Source organism: Panulirus ornatus, chromosome 13, assembly GCF_036320965.1.
Source record: "Panulirus ornatus isolate Po-2019 chromosome 13, ASM3632096v1, whole genome shotgun sequence".
Classification (NCBI taxonomy): domain Eukaryota; kingdom Metazoa; phylum Arthropoda; class Malacostraca; order Decapoda; family Palinuridae; genus Panulirus; species Panulirus ornatus.
Genome location: NC_092236.1, coordinates 51,357,435 through 51,379,934, shown reverse-complemented (window position 1 = coordinate 51,379,934; position 22,500 = coordinate 51,357,435). Strand labels below are relative to the sequence as shown.

Genomic DNA, 22,500 nt, shown 5'->3' with positions numbered 1-22,500 from the left:
TACCCCCAGAAGTACGAGCCTCATCTCCTCCTCCATCCCAGTACCCCCAGATATACGAGCCTCATCTCCTCCTCCATCCCAGTACCCCCAGAAATACGAGCCTCATCTCCTCCTCCATCCCAGTACCCCCAGAAGTACGAGCCTCATCTCCTCTTCCATCCCAGTACCTCCAGAAGTACGAGCTTCATCTCCTCCTCCATCCCAGTACCTCCAGAAGTACGAGCCTCATCTCCTCCTCCATCCCAGTACCCCCAGAAGTACGAGCCTCATCTCCTCCTCCATCCCAGTACCCCCAGAAGTACGAGCTTCATCTCCTCCTCCATCCCAGTACCCCCAGAAATACGAGCCTCATCTCCTCCTCCATCCCAGTACCCCCAGAAGTACGAGCCTCATCTCCTCCTCCATCCCAGTACCCCCAGAAATACGAGCCTCATCTCCTCCTCCATCCCAGTACCTCCAGAAGTACGAGCTTCATCTCCTCCTCCATCCCAGTACCCCCAGAAATACGAGCCTCCTCATCCCCCCCCCCCCCCGTCCACCCCAGTACCCAGTCAGTGTCAGACGAGCACAGATCTCGTCATACTATAACTTCAAGTGATTGATGAAGAAGAAGAAGAAGAAGAAGAAGAAAAGAAGAAGAAGAAGAAGAAGAACGAAATCTTTGGCTTTGATTTGTCGTAAGGATTTCTCTCTCAAGATTCAGTAAACTTGTGGGTGGGGGAAAAGGAAATGAGAAAAGGTAGAATATCGGAGGATGTGATGGCCTCTGGGGAGGTCGCTGAAGGTGCGGTTCGCGTGGTGATATGCGAGCCAGAAGAGGCCACTTTAGGAAGCCATTTACGAAGGTCGTTTCTATGTTAACCAATCGCGTCAGGGTCTTATGGTCGGCAGCGACGGTGACTCACGACCTGGTCGCCGACCTTGTGGGGTGATGAGTGGAGCGGGGTGGGGGACGTGTGCGTGTGAGTGGAGTGGCTTGGTCGTGGTGGTGAGGGAGGGTGGATGAGTGGACTGGCTTGGTCGTGGTGGTGAGGGAGGGTGGATGAGTGGACTGGCTTGGTCGTGGTGGTGAGGGAGGGTGGATGAGTGGACTGGCTTGGTCGTGATGGTGAGGGAGGGTGGATGAGTGGACTGGCTTGCTCGTGATGGTGAGGGAGGGTGGATGAGTGGACTGGCTTGGTCGTGGTGGTGAAAAGCGGTCGTGGTGGCGGTGTTGTGGCTTGTTGGCGATCGTGGGTGAGGCTTAGCTTGGAGGTGAGAGAGTGTTGGCGATCGCTTTTTATTTGTTGGCGAGGCGTCGCTGGCTGGGGCTGGCTTGGCTGTGGTTGACATGTTGACGAGGAAGAGCCGTTGTAACTTCAGGTCTACGAGGACCTGGCGGTCGTTTGGTGATGGTGGAGAGACCCTTCGTTAATCGTAGACTGGTGTGTCGTTGATCGTTTGGTGATGCTGGACACACCTTCGTTAATCGTAGACTGGTGTCTCGTTGATCGTTTGGTGATGGTGGAGAGACCCTTCATTAATCGTAGACTGGTGTCTCGTTGATCGTTTGGTGATGCTGGACACATCCTTCGTTAATCGTAGACTGGTGTCGTTGATCGTTTGGTGATGGTGGAGACACCCTTCGTTAATCGTAGACTGGTGTCTCGTTGATCGTTTGGTGAGAGAGAGAGAGAGAGAGAGAGAGAGAGAGAGAGAGAGAGAGAGAGAGAGAGAGAGAGAGAGAGAGAGGTAATAGCGCCCTGGGCCAGGTAAACCATCTTATCGACAGACCCTTAGCGGTAAGATGAACAGCTGGGTTGACTGTGCGACCGACTGCCGCGAACCGGGATTCGAACCTATGCGCTCTGACCCCATCCGTATTTCTCCCACAACCACAACCAACCACCACCACAACCAGCACTTCTACGCCTCACACACACACACACACACACACACACACACACACACATACACACACACACACACACACACACACACGCACACACTTTCCACCCATGCGCACACAGTGGCCATGACCGTGTGAATTCCCCCGTAGCAAGACACACTGAGGTACCATTATCATGTCGGTGCACGGGACGTAGCCAGCCTCGCCCCGCCCGGCCCCATCGCCCAGGCCATTGTTACAAACTCTCGTGCCTCGTAAGGGAAGCCACCGAACAACTGGGGTAACCAGTTCTCGTTTTCTAATTATGCCACAACTTTGCTGTGTCATCAGACAGCACTCGACTGTCGTCCCCCAACTTATGTGTTATTGTTGCCCTCACAACACCTCCACATAGCTGATATGTCGGGTTGTAGTTATCTAGCTTTTAGCTTTTACCCTGTTCGGGTCTGGTCTAGCTTTGTTGGCGTTATTGAGTTATCTAGCTTTTAGCTTTTACACTGTCCTGGTCTGGTCTAGCTTTCTTGGCGTTATCGGGTTGTTATCTAGCTTTTAGCTTTTACACTGTCCTGGTCTGGTCTAGCTTTCTTGGCACTATCTGGTTATCTAGCTTTTAGCTTTTACACTGTCCGGGTCTGGTCTAGCTTTGTTGGCGTTATTGAGGTATCTAGCTTTTAGCTTTTACCCTGTTCGGGTCTGGTCTAGCTTTGTTGGCGTTATTGAGTTATCTAGCTTTTAGCTTTTACCCTGTTCGGGTCTGGTCTAGCTTTCTTGGCGTTATCGGGTTGTTATCTAGCTTTTAGCTTTTACCCTGTCCTGGTCTGGTCTAGCTTTGTTGGCGTTATCGGGTTATCTAGCTTTTAGCTTTTACACTGTCCTGGTCTGGTCTAGCTTTGTTGGCGTTATTAGGTTATGTAGGTATTAGCTTTTACACTGTCCTGGTCTGGTCTAGCTTTGTTGGCGTTATTAGGTTGTTATTTAGCTTTTAGCTTTTACACTGTCCTGGCCTGGTCTAGCTTTGTTGGCATTATCGGGTTATGTAGCTTTTAGCTTTTACACTGCCCTGGTCTGGTCTAGTTTTCTTGGCACTATCAGGTTATCTAGCTTTTAGCTTTTACACTGTCCTGGTCTGGTCTAGCTTTGTTGGCGTTATTAGGTTGTTATTTAGCTTTTAGCTCTTACACTGTCCTGGTCTGGTCTAGCTTTGTTGGCATTATCGGGTTATCTAGCTTTTAGCTTTTACACTGTCCTGGTCTGGTCTAGCTTTCTTGGCACTATCAGGTTATCTAGCTTTTAGCTTTTACACTGTCCTGGTCTGGTCTAGCTTTGTTGGCGTTATTAGGTTGTTATTTAGCTTTTAGCTTTTACACTGTCCTGGTCTGGTCTAGCTTTATTGGCATTATCGGGTTATGTAGCTTTTAGCTTTTACCCGTGTCCGGGTCTGGTCTAGCTTTCTTGGCACTATCAGGTTATCTAGCTTTTAGCTTTTACACTGTCCTGGTCTGGTCTAGCTTTGTTGGCGTTATTAGGTTATGTAGGTATTAGCTTTTACACTCTCCTGGTCTGGTCTAGCTTTGTTGGCATTATCGGGTTATGTAGCTTTTAGCTTTTACCCGTGTCCGGGTCTGGTCTAGCTTTGTTGGCGTGAGGAATTCTCCCCCACAAGCCAGATCACAAGCGCGTAGCGCTCACAACCCATCCTATCACCGCAATTATCATAACCATTTATCTCTGTTGTTACCTCAGGATCTCTCTTATAGGCAGCTCCAATGCTGCGCTACAATCAGTAGCAGGGAAGCGTCCAAATATCGTATGAAATCACGGAACGTTCCGTTTCAAAATCGCTTTACCCTCCCACAGTTGCGCTTATTATTGACCCAGTTGATGATATCCGTACCGTACACCCAACCCATGAAATCAATTGGCTTCCGGATATTGGCGCTCCGGTGTTTTTATTTGCCCTCGCTGAAATGGACGGGAGCAAATCCGTGTCTCTCTCTCTCTCTCTCTCTCTCTCTCTCTCTCTCTCTCTCTCTCTCTCTCTCTCTCTCTCTCTCTCCCCCCCCCCAGTTATCGTGGCACCCACGCGAGAGCCGCGACCAGGCCCCGTAGAACGCGGGATCAACCACGGGTTTTCGAGAGCGGGGGTGGGCGACGCCCGGAGGTCGGGAGGGCTGGTTTGCTTTCCCTCTCTCTCCTCATCTCTTCGTCTTCGTCGTCATATCAACACTCAGCTGCTGTCTGGGTCGGGTGTCATCCTCTTACGACCTAAGTCAGAACTCCATGACTTGAGTCAGGCCTCCATGACTTGAGTCAGGCCTCATCCATGACTTGAGTCAGGCCTCACCCATGACTTGAGTCAGGCCTCCATGACTTGAGTCAGGCCTCCATGACTTGAGTCAGGCCTCATCCATGACTTGAGTCAGGCCTCCATGACTTGAGTCAGGCCTCATCCATGACTTGAGTCAGGCCTCCATGACTTGAGTCAGCCCTCCATGACTTGAGTCAGGCCTCCATGACCAAAGAAAACTAGGCACTCGACAATGCAAAGTAAACTTCACTCTTATCATTTTCGTTGTTCGTTATGCACATTCTCTCTCTCTCTCTCTCTCTCTCTCTCTCTCTCTCTCTCTCTCTCTCTCTCTCTCTCTCTCTCTCTCTCTCTCTCTCTCGTGTGGCATTAGTTTCGATCAGTTTGATATTCTATTAATAATGGAATAATCATATATCTGTATCATGAACCTTCCATGGCCGAGTGGCTAATAAACCCAATTTGCACACTAGTGGCGACCGTTCGAATCCTGTTATTGGATTTTTTTTTTTTTTTTTGACGTTGGAGGTTCCAGTCACTGATAGAATTCTACATCAAGGCCGGGCCTTAATTTAGAGATAGAGAGGATAATAAAAGGGGAGAAAAATGGGACAAGGGGGGAAAGTATTCACAAGTTTTGTAACGGTCTCCCTGTTCAGTGTTGGGATTTACCAACGCGTGCATATAAGGAGAAGGGAAAGTTCTGGTTTCCACACAAACGGAACAGACGAGCAAGCACAGGGGCAAGTTCAGAGGCACACTCTTTCAGCACACGGGGAATAAATGCCATCTGGACCATGAGCCTTGCTTGTGTCCAGAGAGAGAGAGAGAAGAGCTTTTCTAACAGTCCGAAAGAAGATTACGGGAAGAGGCATAGGATTAGTAAGAGGAGCATCAGTGGGGGGTGAAGGAATGTTAAGAGTCATCTAAGGTGGAGTTAGAGTAGATACGGGAACCAAAGAAAGTTGCTTTGTCAACGGGAGAGACAGCTATAATGCCGTCAGAACGGAAGAGTGAAGGAAAGGTAGAGCAACCGAAGTTGTTAGAGATGCCCTCAGCTAAAGATCAAAAGGAATCTATCAGTGGGTGACGAGGAGAGGGTATCGCATTTCCTTTGAACAAAGAAGCGCTTTGCCTCACGGATAACATACCTGCAATGATTATGGGCAGTAATAAAAGCTGAATGGGAGTTAGAGGAATAAGAAGTATGTTTTTTTTTTCCTGATCCCTTGCCGGAATGGCCTGAGAACAGGAACGGTTGAACCATGGGTTGGAATACAGGTTATATTCGAGGAAGAGGGGATACATGCTTCCATTCCTGCAAGAATTACCTCTCCTATACGTTTGGGGGAGGTAGAATCATCACCACATAAGAGACAGTGATTTACCCAAGGAAAGTCGGAGAAGAATTTACGTTGCTGAGGTGCCAATGTTTACGCTTAGAAGGGGTGCTGGAGGCGAAAATGCAGTCCATATAGATACATATATGAGAGTGTGATCAGATGTACCAATTGGGAACGAGATTTTGTCGTTACGGCGGGATGGACTAGAGATGAAAACCAGTTTCAGAATATTAGGAGAGTGATCACAGCGGTCAGGAATATAGGTAGGGTGGAAGATGAATTGTTCTAAATCATTGAAAATAGAGAACGTGAGGGCTTCAATCCCTCCACCATCCGTATGGGAGGAATTCAACCATTCCCTATGGTGAACGTTGAAATATCCAAAGTAGAAGACCTGAGCTTGCGGATGAGAGGATCCCACAGCCTCCTGGCAGGAGTTCAGATAGTCGGAGAAAAATATAAATTTTGTGAAATTTGGAGAGTAATTAGCGAAACAGAGGTAAAGTGTGGTAGTTGGGAAACGGCCACATAACATCAAAGTTTGTAGACTCGAGGTCCCCGAGGCGTGCAACAGTTATGTTGATGTTGGAATAAACACAAACACCACCTCTGAACCGGAATCGTGAGGGGAAGTTATAGTAAGATACGAGAAAAAAAAAGGACCAGTGAGAACATCCTAAGACAACTGTGTCTCAGAGAGAAGTAAGATATTTGGAGAGCTATTAGACAAATGGTGTCCAAACAGAATAGATGTTACTGGAGAGAGACCATGAACGTTGGTGTAGCGAGACAGAAAAAGACGAAGGCCTAACAGAGAGAGGGAGAGGTCGTGGGAAGGAGCCGGTACTACCATCTCTGACTGCCACAGCCCTCCCTCCTCCTCACTGGTAGTAAAGTCAGGCGACGCCCTATTAGGCCGGGGACCAGGAGAAGGGGGTCATAGATCCCTTGGACTCTATCATGATGATATTTCAAAACGTTTGTGCAGGCAGGAGTTGGCAAAAGAACTTAGATGAAGAGAACATGCGAGGCTTGAGTAGTTGTGTGGGGTGCTTGTGAGGAGAAGATGGGAGGACTAGATCTGTAATCCCGTTTTGATGAGGGAGAAAGTATGACCAGCAATCCTGAAATGGGGGAGGAGGTGTAAGGTGGTTCCGGCTACCACTCTAACACTCCTCAGTCAGGATGGTTGTACCACCACCCTGGGCGGCTGCTGTTAACGACCAATCATACCTAATGGGTTGTTCCAAGTGTAGGTGACGGGATGATCCTTGAGTTAGCTGGGGTACTGGGAGAGGCCAATACACTTATGGTAGGATCGCCTCACTTAGAAGGAACTTATGGTATCAACTGCAGCAGTCATTCATCATTCCCTCCCTCCCTCACACACACACACACACACACACACACCTTTATCCAGTATCTTCTGGGATCTCATCGCGCAAAGCTTAAGTTCACTCACTTTTCAACCATCCTCCTCCCACCCATATCATTTCCTGCTCCCCCTTTTTTTCCCCGAAGCCTCTACAAAATCTTCACCCTCGCTCACACCTTAATGTGATTTACTCGACCAGCCAGCTGCTCCCTCCTCAAATCATCCCATTTGGTACCTTTAGGACGCCAGAGAGTCTACATAATGCAGTAATACCGACCTAGCCATCATCCGCACTCACTTAAGTATACTCCAGTATGTCTCTTTTTTAAAGCGGGTGTACCCGCTCGCCAGTCCTCTTCCTGCACACAGCTTCATGAGCCGTTTCTAATCTTCGTTCTCAACTCTGGGTACCCCATTACCTCCCATTGCCTCCCGTTTATACCTTGAACTGCCTCATCGCATTCTTGTATTCAAATAACCTCTCTCTCTACGACCCAATATTATCTTCCCCCCCCCACACCAAAATTGCTTGTGCACGCACTCACTCACCTCCTCCCAAAGTCTTGCCTCTCATCTTTACTCCTCTCGGTACCATTTGTATAAGCACTGGCATTCGCCCATTTTTTTTAACCCACAAAAGTCTGGAGTTCACATGGATTTTCGTCCTTACACTCTTTTACACATTCACACGCCTTTTAGATAACAACCTCGCCCCTACAGTAACCTCACACTTAACCCGTAAGTCATTTCCCAAACCATTCTTCCCCCTTCCCGTTAAGCATAGTTTCACTCAGAGCCAGAACATCCAGGTTCCTCTACCCAAACTTACTATACTACCTGTTCCTCCCTTCTTTTCATCCCGGTTACATCAACACACATTCGGACATCCTGAGCTGAGCCTTCTAAGAGGATGAACGCTCCTCGCTTGTCTCCTTCTTGTGTTCCAACTTTTAGAGACTTGAATGAAAGGAGGGGGGGGGGGGGGGGGTTCTGCTCCCTCGCTCCCGCCCATTTTTAGTCACCTTCTACGACACGTAGGAAATATGAGGGCATGACCCCCCCTGCAGACCCATCACACAGACCATCACGGAGCTGGTCTGCAGGTAGACACGCAGACCCGAACGGAAAACTCGGCCTAGACAGTCAAGCGGCTGGTTCACAACCCTTTCTGATTTGACCATCCGAAGCTCCGCTTCGAACGGAGAGGGGGCGTCGTTCGAGACATGGACAATCACAAGCAAACTTTGTTGCCCGCAGACGCAAGACAGTTCAACGTAATGGTTCGTGACACTCGAGACGGAACCTCTCTCGCCACGACTAAATGTCTCTTTTTTTCTTTCCCTATTTGAAGGACGTTTGTCGACTTCACACATTCAGGTCCCGGAGGATGTAGGCCAAAGAGAGGTTTCTCAAAGGTCATTAGACTCCAATACTTCTCTGAACTCCCAGGTATTCTTCCTCTTACACCTTGGCCAGCCGAATTCGCATCTATGCATGATTCACAGGCGGCCCTTCGCATCACTTGACATTCTGACCTCGCTGGGGAGTTGGCGGTGCTGTATCGCTCCCTAGCTTCTCTCAATGTCTTTTTTTCTTTGCCTTCTGACTGCTTCCTTTACTTCTTCCCTAGTTCCTCCTCCGCTCGTATCACCTCTGGTGCACGTACTCTCTTGAATTGCTCCTCCTTTGCAAGTGTCTCAAGCTGCACAAGTGACTCAACGATGAAGTATATTAAGTTTATATTCCCACCTTCCAGATGTAGTTTACGTGTCCACCAAGAACTCTGAATCTTTCTTCCTATAAAGACTATTATTCATTTTTATCCCCTGAAGCTGTGACATGACACGACAACATTTTAACTCGTATCTCGGGGGCCTCGCCAGCAGAGAAATTATCTGACATGATGGACATCTCATTTGCGAATGAATAAATTCTTTATTTTTTTTTTTTTGGGTGGTGGATGGGGGGCGTCGACATCTCATTTGCAAATTAATATATTCTAGTTTTTTTTTTTTTGGTTCGGGGCGTCCCATGTGTGAGAATTACCTGTAACTTCCTTGTCAGGTATTGACGCCAGAGAGCAAAATTGATGGGCAAAATGAAAAAAGAGAGGAAAAATAACGATGGCTTATTCCTTTGAAGGTGTTATATACGACTCACGTAACAAAGGCTGATTCCGTGCACCAGTCAGGGGCTTAAATGTCGGTGATGATCATCTCCCCAGGCGTGAGCTTGTGTTAGAAAACGGCGTGAGCTTGTGTTAGAAAACGGCTCGTTCGGTGGTTGCAAACACCTTTCCATAAACTCACGATTATAATAACCCGTGGTATTTTTCTATGCATATAAATTCGTTTATTTTACTTCTTTATTCACGACACGTCCATCAGTGAGGACATAACCTTGCCATGTCGGTCAGTGTTGGAGGAAAATAAGAATAGAGCGAAATGCCTTTTAAGATAAGGCAATCGAGAAGGGTTGGCGCGCCAGACTAACGACCATGTGGCATTAATTACACCTAAAGTCATTCTCGTTTTTCCCTACATCAACTTTGAATTTGCCTTGGCTTGTCATGTCCTTGACGTGTGTATAACACGTCTTGGGCTGGAAGCTTAGTGCCTGTGTTGGAGCCCTGTGTTAAGGAAAGAGCATTAAGCGTACCAGTGTTTTGGGTGGACTGACGCCCCGCTGAATGTTGGGGGAGGGAGGGTTTTTTTTTTCACAGTGTTGTTGGATGTGTTGACGGGATGACTGGGAACCATCTAATGACCTTCCCCGTCAGTAGGTTGAAGGACAGTAGCCGCCCAGGGCAGTACAACGCTCCTGAGTGAGAAGTGATGACGTGATGCCTTGGTCTCTTCTGTCTATCGTCGACCCTGGTATACCGCGTCGTTTCAGTTTACTCTATTCCTTGCACGCCTCTCACCCTCCTGCATGTTCAGGTCCCGATCACTCAGAATCTTTTTCCGCCATCACCTTTTTTCCCCTCCTCTTCTGACACTTATGTCCTCTTTGTCAACCTTTCCTCACTCCTTCTCTCCATATGTCCAAATCATTTCAACATACCCTCTTCTGCTCTCTTAACCACACTCTTTTTATTCCCACACATCTCTCTTGCCCTTTAATTCATTATTCGATCAAACCACCCCACACTGCATATCGTCTTCAAACATTTCATTTCCAACACACCCACCCTCCTTCGTACAAACCTATCTATAGTCCATTGGACAACGATACCTTTAAATATACCTATTTTTACCTTCTCATATGACGATCTCTCCGCACATTTTACAGTGCACCCAGAACCTTTGCCGCCTAACCCACCCTATGTCTCACTTCCGCTTTCCATGACTCCATTCCCTGCCACTGGAAGTAGCGCAGCGTTGGAGATACAGGAGCTCCTGAAAAATGGGGATCATTGCACGTTAGACACTTACCAGTGTCTTACTGATCTTTCCTATTTTCCTTTCTGTCGCTTCTTTTATATATATATATATATATATATATATATATATATATATATATATATATATATATATATATATATATATATATACACCTATGAAATAAAACTCCCATTTTCACTCGATTCCGCTAATGTGTTCATCCACATCCTTCTCCGCAGCTTCCACCCTTAGGGCATCCTTTACAGCCTTGGATGTATAGAGAAACTCTTCGAAACGAGAGAGAGAAAAAAAAAAAAGCGTTCTCGTGGGAACTACAGTTCAAATTATCCTCAAGACTGTGTCTCCAACCTTCTTAAACCGACTTCCCCCACCAACCCACCACCCCCTCCTCACGGTTACCACGTAATATCCTAAAAGGACTCACCACATAATACCCTAAAAGGACGGCTTCTGAGTCTGCACACATAACACACACACGCACCCACCCACACACCCACACGCCTCATTCCTTAAGCCCCGATGGGCGATTAGTCTACCACGCAAAAGTGGCTGGCCGTGATGTCACACACAACCTCTGGGGGTGTATTGTCCCGCCTACTTGTACGGGTATCATTTGGAAAATTACGTCCCACTCGGATTGAAAGCCTTTGACCCTGTAACCCCCAACACTGACGGTGTGTAGAAGACCAGCTTCACCCACTTGGGTAAGGATAAGGATCTCCCGAGGAGACAATTAGATCAAGATGTAGACGCGTTCATCTCTGCTCCAATTCTGGCATATATGAGATCAGTGTGAATAGCTACTCCTCCCTTTCGTAGATGCTGGCGTTACGGCTCTCACACTGGTGGACGTGCATATGACAAGGGTGTATCACAAGCTCGCAGAACTGTGAAAGGCACACGCGGATGTTGGTGTAATGAATACCCACATAGATACAGACTTGGAGTATCGCTCGGGCGTACGGATTGAACAGACACAACCTGTGTTTACCTTGGAGATGTCCAGCATTAGGGGAATTCAAAGAGAGGCCACGAGGAAGCCACGGTAAAACAGGAGATGTTCATCTTGCTTTCACAGAGAATGGAGCAAGGGAGAAAGTTCTACGAAATGGAAGCCTTCACTCACTCACTCACTCACTCACACTCTAGCATCGACACCCGGGCACTACCTAGAAAATGTTCTTTGAGAACCAAACGAGTTCTGAAGGGCGAAAGTGATATAAAAGACAAATACGATCTTCAGACTTACACACACACACACACACACACACACACACACACACACACACACACAAGGGAAGAAGAAGAAGAATCTCATAATCTACTAACAAGACTCACAAAGTCTCAAACCCAATCATGAGACACGTTATGTCTCGCATCGCTGAGCCTCTCCAACGGACCAGTGTAAATTCACCCAATCCTCATGTTTCACTGAAGGTTGTAAGCTTCAAGGGAATTACCTTGTGACCAGCACAACCGTTAGCTGATAACTCACAACACATCTACAACAAGGATCAGCACAGAGGCGTATGAGAGGACGTTTACATCTCACAACAACAACAGTGACCTATTAAAGTCATGCAGAAATCGAACTTGACTTCGAGTGACAGAAGCCGTTCACAGCCGTAAAACCAAACGCATCCTCAAGAGGTAAACAACAAGACGAAAACAGAACACAAGACCTCTCCTCCTGTAATGTAGCATGGGTTACCCCACGAGAACCAGGCATAGACGCCGGCTTGAGGACACCTGCAGCGAGAATCACTTTGATCACACACCACCTACCACCCTTACCCTCCTGTACCACACACACCACACACCACCCTCACCCTCCTGTACCACACACACCACCTACCACCCTCACCCTCCTGTACCACACGCATCACACACCACCCTCACCCTTATGTACCACACACACCGCCTCCCACCCTCACCCTTATGTACCACACACACCGCCTCCCACCCTCACCCTTATGTACCACACACACCACCCACCACCCTCACCCTCCTGTACCACACACACCGCCTCCCACCCTCGCCTTCCTGTACCACACACACCACCTACCACCCTCACCTTCCTTCACCACACACCGCCCACCTCCCTCACCCACCTCTACCACACACCACCCTCACCCACCTCTACCACACACCACCCTCACCCTCCTCTACCACCCACACCAGCCACCTCCCTCACCCACCTCTACCACACACCACCCATCACCACCAGACACACCCTGGTCTAACATCTACCCACTCCTTAATAGGATATACTATTCAAACACACTGCAATAATGCCTCAGCGCGAAGTCATATTTTCCTATTGTATTATTATCTAACTCATGTTTGTTCAGCTGTGATGGTATTCAGCGTTTCTGTTATATTCCTGTTTTTAATTATGATCTGGAGATGAGTTACGCATATCAGAACGATTCACATTAATAACAGTAACAAAGGGAAAGAAAATTGGACATTTCACGTACTGTTTTACCTCTGTCTCTGTTAAGATAACACAGTAGAACTGGACTACCCAAAGTCAATTTATTCTTTAACGAAAAGCTTTCAGATTAAACTCTGCACACACAAACACACACACACACACACACAGACGGGCCTCTGTGGTGTAGGGGTTAGCGTTGCTGACCATGAGGCAGGCGGCTCGGGGTCGGACGCGCATGGGTTCAAGTCCTGGGCGGCCAACACCCAACCCAGGTGTTAATCCTCCGCTCAGGGCTGGTCGATAGAATGATCACCTGAATTAGGCTGGTGTGTGTGTGTGTGTGTGTGTGTGTAGGTGTGTGTGTGTGTGTGTGTGTAGGTGTGTCTGTGTAGGTGGGTGTGTATCCGTAAAAGACATATATATATATATATATATATATATATATATATATATATATATATATATATATATATATATATATATATACATCATTCAACATTACCCCTTAACAATGACGTTAATAACCATTCAGGCCAAAATTCTGCCAAGATCAACATGATCACTCACTTTATTGTAGGAGTTCTTGTCTCTCATACCCCCCCAAAAAAACACTGACGTGGGATAAGAAGTATATGTGTCACATTGTCGAATGCCACGTAGATGAAGACACCGGGAAGTATGAAACGGTTGCAATGATACTGCAGGTTGCACTGAATCGCCACGCATGGCATCGATGCTAAGCCATGGGCTGAGGAAAGAAAAGAAAAATAGGATGAAGTATTACATCCAAGCCGGATATGAACGCTAATATTACCAGAAACTTCAAGCGAGGTAACGCGTTGCAATACAAAACTGAAAGGAAAAGGAGAAGTTAGGGAAAAGGTAATTAGGGTTAATTACATGGGAAAAGGTAATTAGGGTTAATTACATAAACCTTACGTGTTACAATATATATCCTGCCGGCTAACCTCATGATGGATTTTACCGTCTCACTTCGTTATACTCGTCTTCCAAAATGCGAGCGTCAGCTGTGTTGTACGTAGGCTGTGTCCGTGCGTCCGGGCGTCCGTGTGTCTTGGCGAACGGACCACGTCCACCAGGACGGTTCGATCTGTAGGTCCGCTGGGGGGTCCAACGCGCCCTCAGCATGTGTCCTTCCCTGGCCCGACTCACCTTCTGCGTCTCCACGGGGAGATGAGTCTCTCTCTCTCTCTCTCTCTCTCTCTCTCTCTCTCTCTCTCTCTCTCTCTCTCTCTCTCTCTCTCCCTCTCTCTCTCAACCAGCGAGGACCCCCCTGTCGAAGCACAGGCCACCCAATACGTAACCACCCCTACCCCGTTTCCCCTGTGAGGCACTGTACCGGGTCGTTATCCACACAGGGAATGAACGTGACACACCATAACACATGCTGCTGTGACAGGGCAAGGTGTGTGTGTGTGTGTGTGTGTGTGTGTGTGTGTGTGTGTAACGGGGAATTATCAGGTGTACTTATATATGTCTTCTCCGCGCGCCCGCCCACCGCCACCCCGGGCTGAGCCGAGAGTCCCAGGGCATGTCGGTGAGGGCGCCCCATCTTCCTGTGTACGAGGTTGCTGGGATATTGTCCAGACGATGGTCCTGGGATATTGCCCAGACGATCCTCCTGGGATATTCTCCAGACGAGTATTCTATGAAATCGCAAGCGAGAGAATACCTCTCTGACCCCCCCCCCCCCCTTCCCTAACCACCAGACGAATCAATTAAGAGTCGAGCATTTGTAACCTCAAACAACCCCCCCAAACGACCCCTTAAACACCCCCCCCCCCCGAAATAACATCAACAATAAACATGGGTAAATGAAGCTGTGATTTGTGTGTGTGTGTGTCTGTGTGTGTCTGTGTGTGTCTGTGTGTGTGTGTGTGTGTGTGTGTGTGTGTGTGTGTGTGTGTGTTTGTGTGTGTGTGTGTGGTGGCTGAATCCAGGGCACATTGATTGGACCAGAGTGGCCAATAGTAATTCTCTGGGTGTAAAACCAAGGCTTTGATGTACGTAGGGGGTTCGAATCCCGTGCTGTCATTTGTGCAACCAAGTTTGCCTGGGTGGGTTCGAACCTCGCTTGAGGCACGTGATCCACGGCAACGAAATGCACCAGTTTGAACACCGTCAGTCATGTGTATCTCTTGCCTCGCACGCAGATACACGTCATAACGCAGGGGTTGGGTTTACGACTTTCACAGCATCTCTCTCTACTCCTGCGTTTGGACAGGAGCGTTTTGGTCGCCAAAGGTCTCGCACACACACACACACACACACACACACACACACACACACACACAGAGTGTATGAGAACACTGACTTGAACTCTGGCCTAAGCAGGACTCAGTATTCGACTCTGTATGTATGATCGTCAAGTGTATCCTCAGTATTCGACTCTGTATGTATGGTCGGTCAGTGTATCCTCAGTATTCGACTCTGTATGTGTGATCGTCAGTGTTATTCCTCGTATTGACTCTGTTTGTATGATCGTCAGTGTATCTCAGTATTCGGACTCTGTATGTATGGTCGTCAGTGTATCCTCAGTATTCGACTCTGTATGTGTGATCGTCAGTGTATCCTCAGTATTCGACTCTGTATGTATGGTCGTCAGTGTATCCTCAGTATTCGACTCTGTATGTGTGATCGTCAGTGTATCCTCAGTATTCGACTCTGTATGTATGATCGTCAATGTATCCTCAGTATTCGACTCTGTATGTATGGTCGTCAGTGCATCCTCAGTATTCGACTCTGTATGTGTGATCGTCAGTGTATCCTCAGTATTCGACTCTGTATGTGTGATCGTCAGTGTATCCTCAGTATTCGACTCTGTATGTGTGATCGTCAGTGCATCCTCAGTATTCGACTCTGTATGTATGATCGTCAATGTATCCTCAGTATTCGACTCTGTATGTGTGATCGTCAGTGCATCCTCAGTATTCGACTCTGTATGTATGATCGTCAGTGTATCCTCAGTATTCGACTCTGTATGTATGATCGTCAGTGCATCCTCAGTATTCGACTCTGTATGTGTGATCGTCAGTGTATCCTCAGTATTCGACTCTGTATGTATGGTCGTCAGTGTATCCTCAGTATTCGACTCTGTATGTATGGTCGTCAGTGTATCCTCAGTATTCGACTCTGTATATATGGTCGTCAGTGTATCCACAGTATTCGACTCTGTATATATGGTCGTCAGTGTATCCACAGTTATTCGACTCTGTATGTATGATCGTCAGTGTATCCTCAGTATTCGACTCTGTATGTATGATCGTCAGTGTATCCTCAGTATTCGACTCTGTATGTATAAGTATTCGACTCTGTATGTATGATCGTCAGTGTATCCTCAGTATTCGACTCTGTGTATACGATCGTCAGTGTATCCCTCTTCCTCCTCGACACACTATTGTCCTGTGTTGAACTCTGCAACAGTGTTTTTAAACCTGAGGGATCGCAAGTTTGTTTAGATATTGGAGAGAGAGAGAGAGAGAGAGAGAGAGAGAGAGAGAGAGAGAGAGAGAGAGAGAGAGAGAGAGGTGGGTGGAGGGAGTGGAGGATGGGTATGTAGGAGGGAGGGAGGGAGGGATGGATGGAGGAGACTTGGAGGGAGGGAAGAAACACCACACAGTTGGAGGGAGAGATGTGGTCACGGGGACATGGTAGCATCGAACGCTCCCTCCCACACACATTACCGACCAACCCGATTTTTTTTGTCTCGTGTAAGTGTATGTCTCTCCACCAGAGAAGAGGCTGGGGGGGGGGGGGTGGAGAGAGAGAGAGAGAGAGAGAGAGAGAGAGAGAGAGAGAGAGAGAGAGAGAGAGAGAGAGAGAGAGAGAGAGAGAGCAAATTTTCTTTCCTTTTTTTCCCCGTTTTCTTTGACCTTCCTTCTCTTCCAGGTGTCGCATACACGCGTCGGTCCTTTTACCCTCCCGAAGCCAACCAGCTCGGCCCGAGTCTTGGTACGCATGTTCCTTGCTCCTAAAAACCACCTTACGTACACATACTGAGCCTCGGGGCCTGTGTCCAGAGAACTGATGGTGGTAATCCCCTCACCCTTTGTTGACGTCTACTTCACATCTCCACGACGATGAACACGACTTATGCTGTGGTTTACTTACGTTAAGCCACGTACTGAAATGTGGGCTCTACCGACTCTATATATATATATCTCTCTTCCTTTGGGAAGCCGACGTCTCCCTTCAATACGACTCGATTACTTACCTTCATATCCGCCATCAAAATGGCTTTCAGAGGTAGAGTAAATATGTAGATACATGCCATTAATGTACTAGCCTTTTGGTATAGTGTTTGCTCTCGAAAGGCCACTGTGTCCACTCGTACAAACGACACGCTGACAAGGTAAACTTGGAGGTCAGCTTAACCTCATAATATATAATCACGGAGGATAGGGGAGCCCTTACCCAGCAGGCAGAAGTGTGTTGAAGGAATACTTGATTGAACAGGGGGCGTTGGGGGAAAGCAGGGAGCAGAAGGCATGGTGTTCGGTGACGAGGTCATCTCTTGGAGGAGACGTTGTTTAGTGGCCATATTACTCCTGGCCTTCATTCCATAAACGACCAAAGATAACTTGATCGTAACGACCACCACCCTCAGCTGGTTCAGAGAGGCAAGGTCTGTGTTGGTTTGACAAGGGAAAAGGAGGGTAAAGCTGTAGGCTCCTCCTCCTCCTCCTCCTCCTCCTGCTCCTACTCCTCCTCCTCCTCCTCCTCCTCCTCCTCCTCCTCCTCCTCTTCCTCCTCCTCCTCTTCCTCCTCCCTACACTGAGAGCGATTGATAACGCCAGCAACTTGGATGGAAATTTGGAGTCCATCCCTTCAACTTGTTTCATCCACTTTTCCCTTACTCTCACTTTTAATCTTTCACACTGCCAGTCACCCTCCAGCAAACCTCTCTCCATCCGTCCGTCCTTCTGTCCTTATCCATCCTTGTCCTTCAGTCCTTATCCGTCCTTATCCATCGTCCAATCAAGAAGGAATTTCATAGCTTTGTCTCCTGTATGTAGGTGACGGAAGAGGGGGGTCGTCTCCCTTCCAATCTCAGCTCGTCCCTTCATGTCGAACTGGACGCAGGAGACTGGCTATTGCTCCAACGGCGGTCCTACCGCTCTCCGTCCTTCCCTGCCATCAGGATTGTCAGTTAACCTGTCTTTCCGAGGGAGACAGTTCGTCATAAGACCACCAAGAGAGGGGTGGGGTTCTGTCATCCATCCCCCTATATCATCTCGGATTTCAGATCTCACAACCCATATACTATATAACCCCGAAAACATGATGATGTATCCTCTTTGTTTAAGATTATCGTAATAGAAAACTGAATTGAAAAAAAAGGGCCTAAGATCGTAAAATCATTTCAGCGTGTTTGAAAAAGGAAATGTTTAGTTTCCTTTGTGTGTATCATCAGATCTTAAGCACAGCTGTTGCTGCCTTGTCCTGATGACGATGTAGGATCACATACCTTCTCCACACTCCCCCCTAACCCACGCCTTCAGGATGGCAAAGCTTTGCTGTACGACAGAACGCACAGTTACGTTAGTCCAGAGACGCAGATTGGAGATCGGGGGGTTTGAGGGACCGCGCATGTATCGTTCGCTACGAACGAATCATAAAATGATTACGACTATATTGTCGTTCTGACTGCTCAAGTCAACAGATGACTTACGACAAGGGAGATGATGACGGACGCTTTTGGCGATCCAAAAAAAGATCCAAGTGGTTCAGTACATACGCTTTAAGGTCACGCCGTACCGAAGAGACACACAAATAAACGTACGTGTACGGAAAAATATATAGTCACAATCTCAGTTTTGTTAAAACAGATTTGATGAAATGATTTAACTTCTTTTTTTTTCTCATGTTGAAGGCTCCAGTCATGGGTAAAAGTCCACATCAAGGCCGGGGTCTTAATTGAAGCACATAGAGAGAGAATTATGAAACGGAGAAAGAAAAGACAAAGAGGAGGGAAGGAGAAAGTTAATTTACGAATTTTTGAGACAGTGGAAGGCCTGTCTTTTGAAATGTGCCGGGTCATGGTTACTGGGAAAGACTTAACGTGTTTGAGCGGAGGAAAAAAAATACTTTTTATCTTTTTTTTTTTCCGTGGCCTCGCATGTTTGTAGTAAGCGCTTGTATTTCCGTTCTTTCCTTGTTCCCGGGAAAAAAACCCCTCCCCCCTCCCTCTTCCTCTTCTCCCCTCCTTCCTTCCCTCCCTCCTCCTTTCTGTAGTATCCTTGACCCTGTAAGTGCAGACTGCGACCAGGTGGGGCCCTCCAACCCGTGCATTATGTCGCCTCTCTCACATATTCCCCTGGAATTTATCCACCACCGATAGGAAGGATGGAATTCCACCGTGTGGAAGGTCGGTGCTTGGGTCTTTCACTAGGGGGAGTGCGGGTGCGCGGGGGTCTCTCTCTCTCTCTCTCTCTCTCTCTCTCTCTCTCTCTCTCTCTCTCTCTCTCTCTCTCTCTCTCTCTCTCTCTCTCATCTAAGAACTTTTGACATGAAGTAATGTTTACGTGTCGTCATGAATTACTTCGCTGACTTACATTAATGTCATCGTGTTACCATATTTTTTTCCTCTTTCCAGCCCCCCTCTTCTTCAGTATTCTATGGGGGTTAGTCATCGTCTCATAAGTCTGGAATCACGAAGAATGTAGTTTATATCCGATTTTGGTCTTCGTCTGAGTGAGGGTAGAACGTATCTGGGTTATTTGGACCGGTGGAGGATGGAGGAGTTCAGTGGGAAAGGGGTTTGGTCTACGCGGAGGAGATCCGGAACCATATACGCATTGGCAGGGGCGTATCATTTGACGCCTGTAGCTGTGTGTGTGTGTGTGTGTGTGTGTGTGCTTTGACGGATGGAAACCTCAGGCCTGCATTTGCGCGTGTCAGAGATGAAGTGCTGGACGCGTTGGACCCATTCTGAGAATTAATGACGTCTTCTCATAATGACGTCTTCTCATAATGACGTCTTCTCATAATGACGTCTTCTCATAATCTTAGCCTATGATTCCAGACTTAAGGGTCTATCCTGTATGAATTTATGTGTTATACTTTACACGTGTTTGCCCCGACCTTAAGCTTCAAGTATGATATAAAGCCATGTATTAATCCTGTTATATATGTGTCATAATGTCTATTTACATAGTGGCCTTCCCATCAGTTAACAGAGCCTTGTATTGCTATGAATATATTATCCTATTAATGAGGTTATAATGAATATTCATGTCTTCCTGTATATTATTATGCAGATACATCTTGCAAATGAGAGAGATAACCCCATAGTTTACTGAGTTAAACAAGGCTCCTGCAAGCCAATCACTGTGTCATATCCATCCTCCCTCCTCCTAAGAATCAGTGGAAGAAACCCAACCATTTACCTGCCACTCACATGCCAACGTCTCATGTATGTCTGTGTCCCAAGTCTCTCTGTATCTCTCTATCTCTCTCTATCTCTCTATCTCTCTTCTTCCCCAGGCGTTCTCGGACCTCCTGCTTGGGGTGTTCTGTATGCCCTTCACCCTCGTCGGCTCCCTGCTGAGGGATTTCATCTTCGGCCACGTCATGTGCCGACTTATACCTTACTTCCAAGGTGAGTGGGGCACGGTGGAGGGAGGGTTGGGTTGCCCTTCTGGAGCCAAGACGCTGCAGCAGGTGAGGGAGGAAGATCCAGTGTGGCTTGGCCTCCTGGTTATATTGGTCTGCTAGGTGTTGCCCATTGTCCAGGGGATGTTGCAACACACGTGTGTGTGTGTGTGTGTGTGTGTGTGTGTGTGTGTGTGTGTGTGTGTGTGTGTGTGTGTGTGATTTACAAGCTTTTCTCATATCCTGCTTCTCAAAGTGAGTATATCGCGTACGCACCGATGCGCCAGCCCACTGGTTCTCCTATGTTACTATGAGTGTTGCATGGTTTCAGTGCATGACGAGTGTTGCATATCGATGGTTGAACGGTAGTAATTGTGTGTGTGTGTGTGTGTGTGTGTGTGTATGTGTGTGTGTGTGATTCCAACCTGTAATTACCTTTCCTGAGTTACTGAGCGAGAGTTAAACACTGTGTTGCCCCACTTAATCGTACACTTGTATGTACTAGTATTAACATGTATGTGTAAACTGTCAAATTTGCCTGTTCCTCTTTCACACAGCATATATGTATATATATATATATATATATATATATATATATATATATATATATATATATATATATATAATGTGTATAAGCTGGTAAGCCTTTTCTCAAGAAGCAAGGTAGCGCCTGAAGGAGACGAGGTTAGAGGGGCCACATTCACTCACATCCACTTTCTGCCCTAACACCAGCGTTCCCTATCCACAGTCAGGCCCCACAGTCCTTGTCATGATTTCCCCCCGCTGACCACATCATGTGCCCTGGTTCAGCCCACTGAAAGCACGTCGCCATTTCACATCACTCCAGTTCGTCTCTTTTGTCTCCTGCACGCCTCTCATCCTCCTATTATATGTTCTGGTCACGATAACTCATATCATCCTTCCGTCTCATTTTCGGTCTCTCGTTCCTCCTTCTGACACATAATTCCTCTTAGTCAATCTCTCTTCACTCATCCTCCTTGTATGTCCATACCTCTTCGCGCACACGCCGCTCAGCTCTCGCATACATACCGACCCTGCTGCTGCTACATTTCTCTCTTTCCCCGTCATTCCTTGCGTGATCAACCCTTCCCACTCCACATACTGACCAGAAGCATTCAATTTCCAACATGTCCATCATCTTTGGTTCTTATCTTGTCTGAGCCATGACTCGCACAGCACCTGTTGGATCTGCTACCCCGTCAAATTCATACCCATGTTTGGCCCTCACAGTCAGTAACCTCCCTTTCTACATGCTCTCCAATGCCTCTAAGACATTTTGCACCCCCTTTCCCACCCTATGATTCAATGTAGCACCCATAGCCCCATTTGCTGTCACGTCTACTCCCTGGTATCTAAACTATTCTGCTTCCTTTCTACAGAAGCACATAGTCTTAGATCGTCCATTCGCCCCCCACCATGCTAACCATTATGACCTTAATGTTCTGCGCATTAACCTTCCACTCCCTGCCTGCCTTCACGCGCTGTTCCAAACTCACACACCAACTTCTGCAGTTCCTACCTCTAGTCTGTCACCGGGGGCTGTGTCATCCGCAAACAGGAGCTGACTCACGTGGTAGGCCCCTCATCGTCAGTACCCTGTCTTTCCGTTCCTCCCGCCAAGATCCATGCATTTTCGTCCCCTCATCACCTCATCTATAAACAGATTAAACCGCCTTGGTGATATCACACATCTACCTTCACTTGGAACCACTCCCCTTCCTCACCTCCGACTCGGAAACACGTCAAAGTCTCTTGATGAAAGCTTGCAACCGCTTTTTAGTAGCTTTTCCTCCCACTCCATGCATCCTTAGCGGCCTTCACATGGCTACCACAACCCTGTAAGTCGCCACTCTCCCATACAGTTCTTCTGTAATTCGAACACTCACTTTTGCCCCCTTTGCCTCTGTACAGTGGCACTTTACATACATTTTGCCAGTCCTCTGGAAGCTTAGCTCAATTCCCTCATACATTCATTCAGTATCGTGTTAAACAGATCAGAGTATATATATATATATATATATATATATATATATATATATATATATATATATATATATATATATATTATCATTGTCATTATTATTATTTTCATTATTATTATTATTATTAT

At 47.3% G+C, this 22,500-nt stretch overlaps 1 protein-coding gene across 6 annotated transcripts in view; it reads left to right on the top strand.

Moving 5' to 3' along the window:
• Nucleotides 1-22,500, top strand: part of LOC139752870 (cholecystokinin receptor type A-like) — a 183,505-nt gene that overhangs the window by 85,032 nt on the left and 75,973 nt on the right. For all 6 annotated transcript variants that reach the window (XR_011713602.1, XR_011713601.1, XM_071668870.1 and 3 more), the window contains exon 2: nt 20,262-20,376. Coding sequence is in view for 4 of the 6 variants with exons in the window: in XM_071668870.1 (XP_071524971.1) it covers nt 20,262-20,376 (115 nt within the window). In the remaining 2 variants the exon portion in view is untranslated. The remainder of the gene's footprint in view (nt 1-20,261; nt 20,377-22,500) is intronic.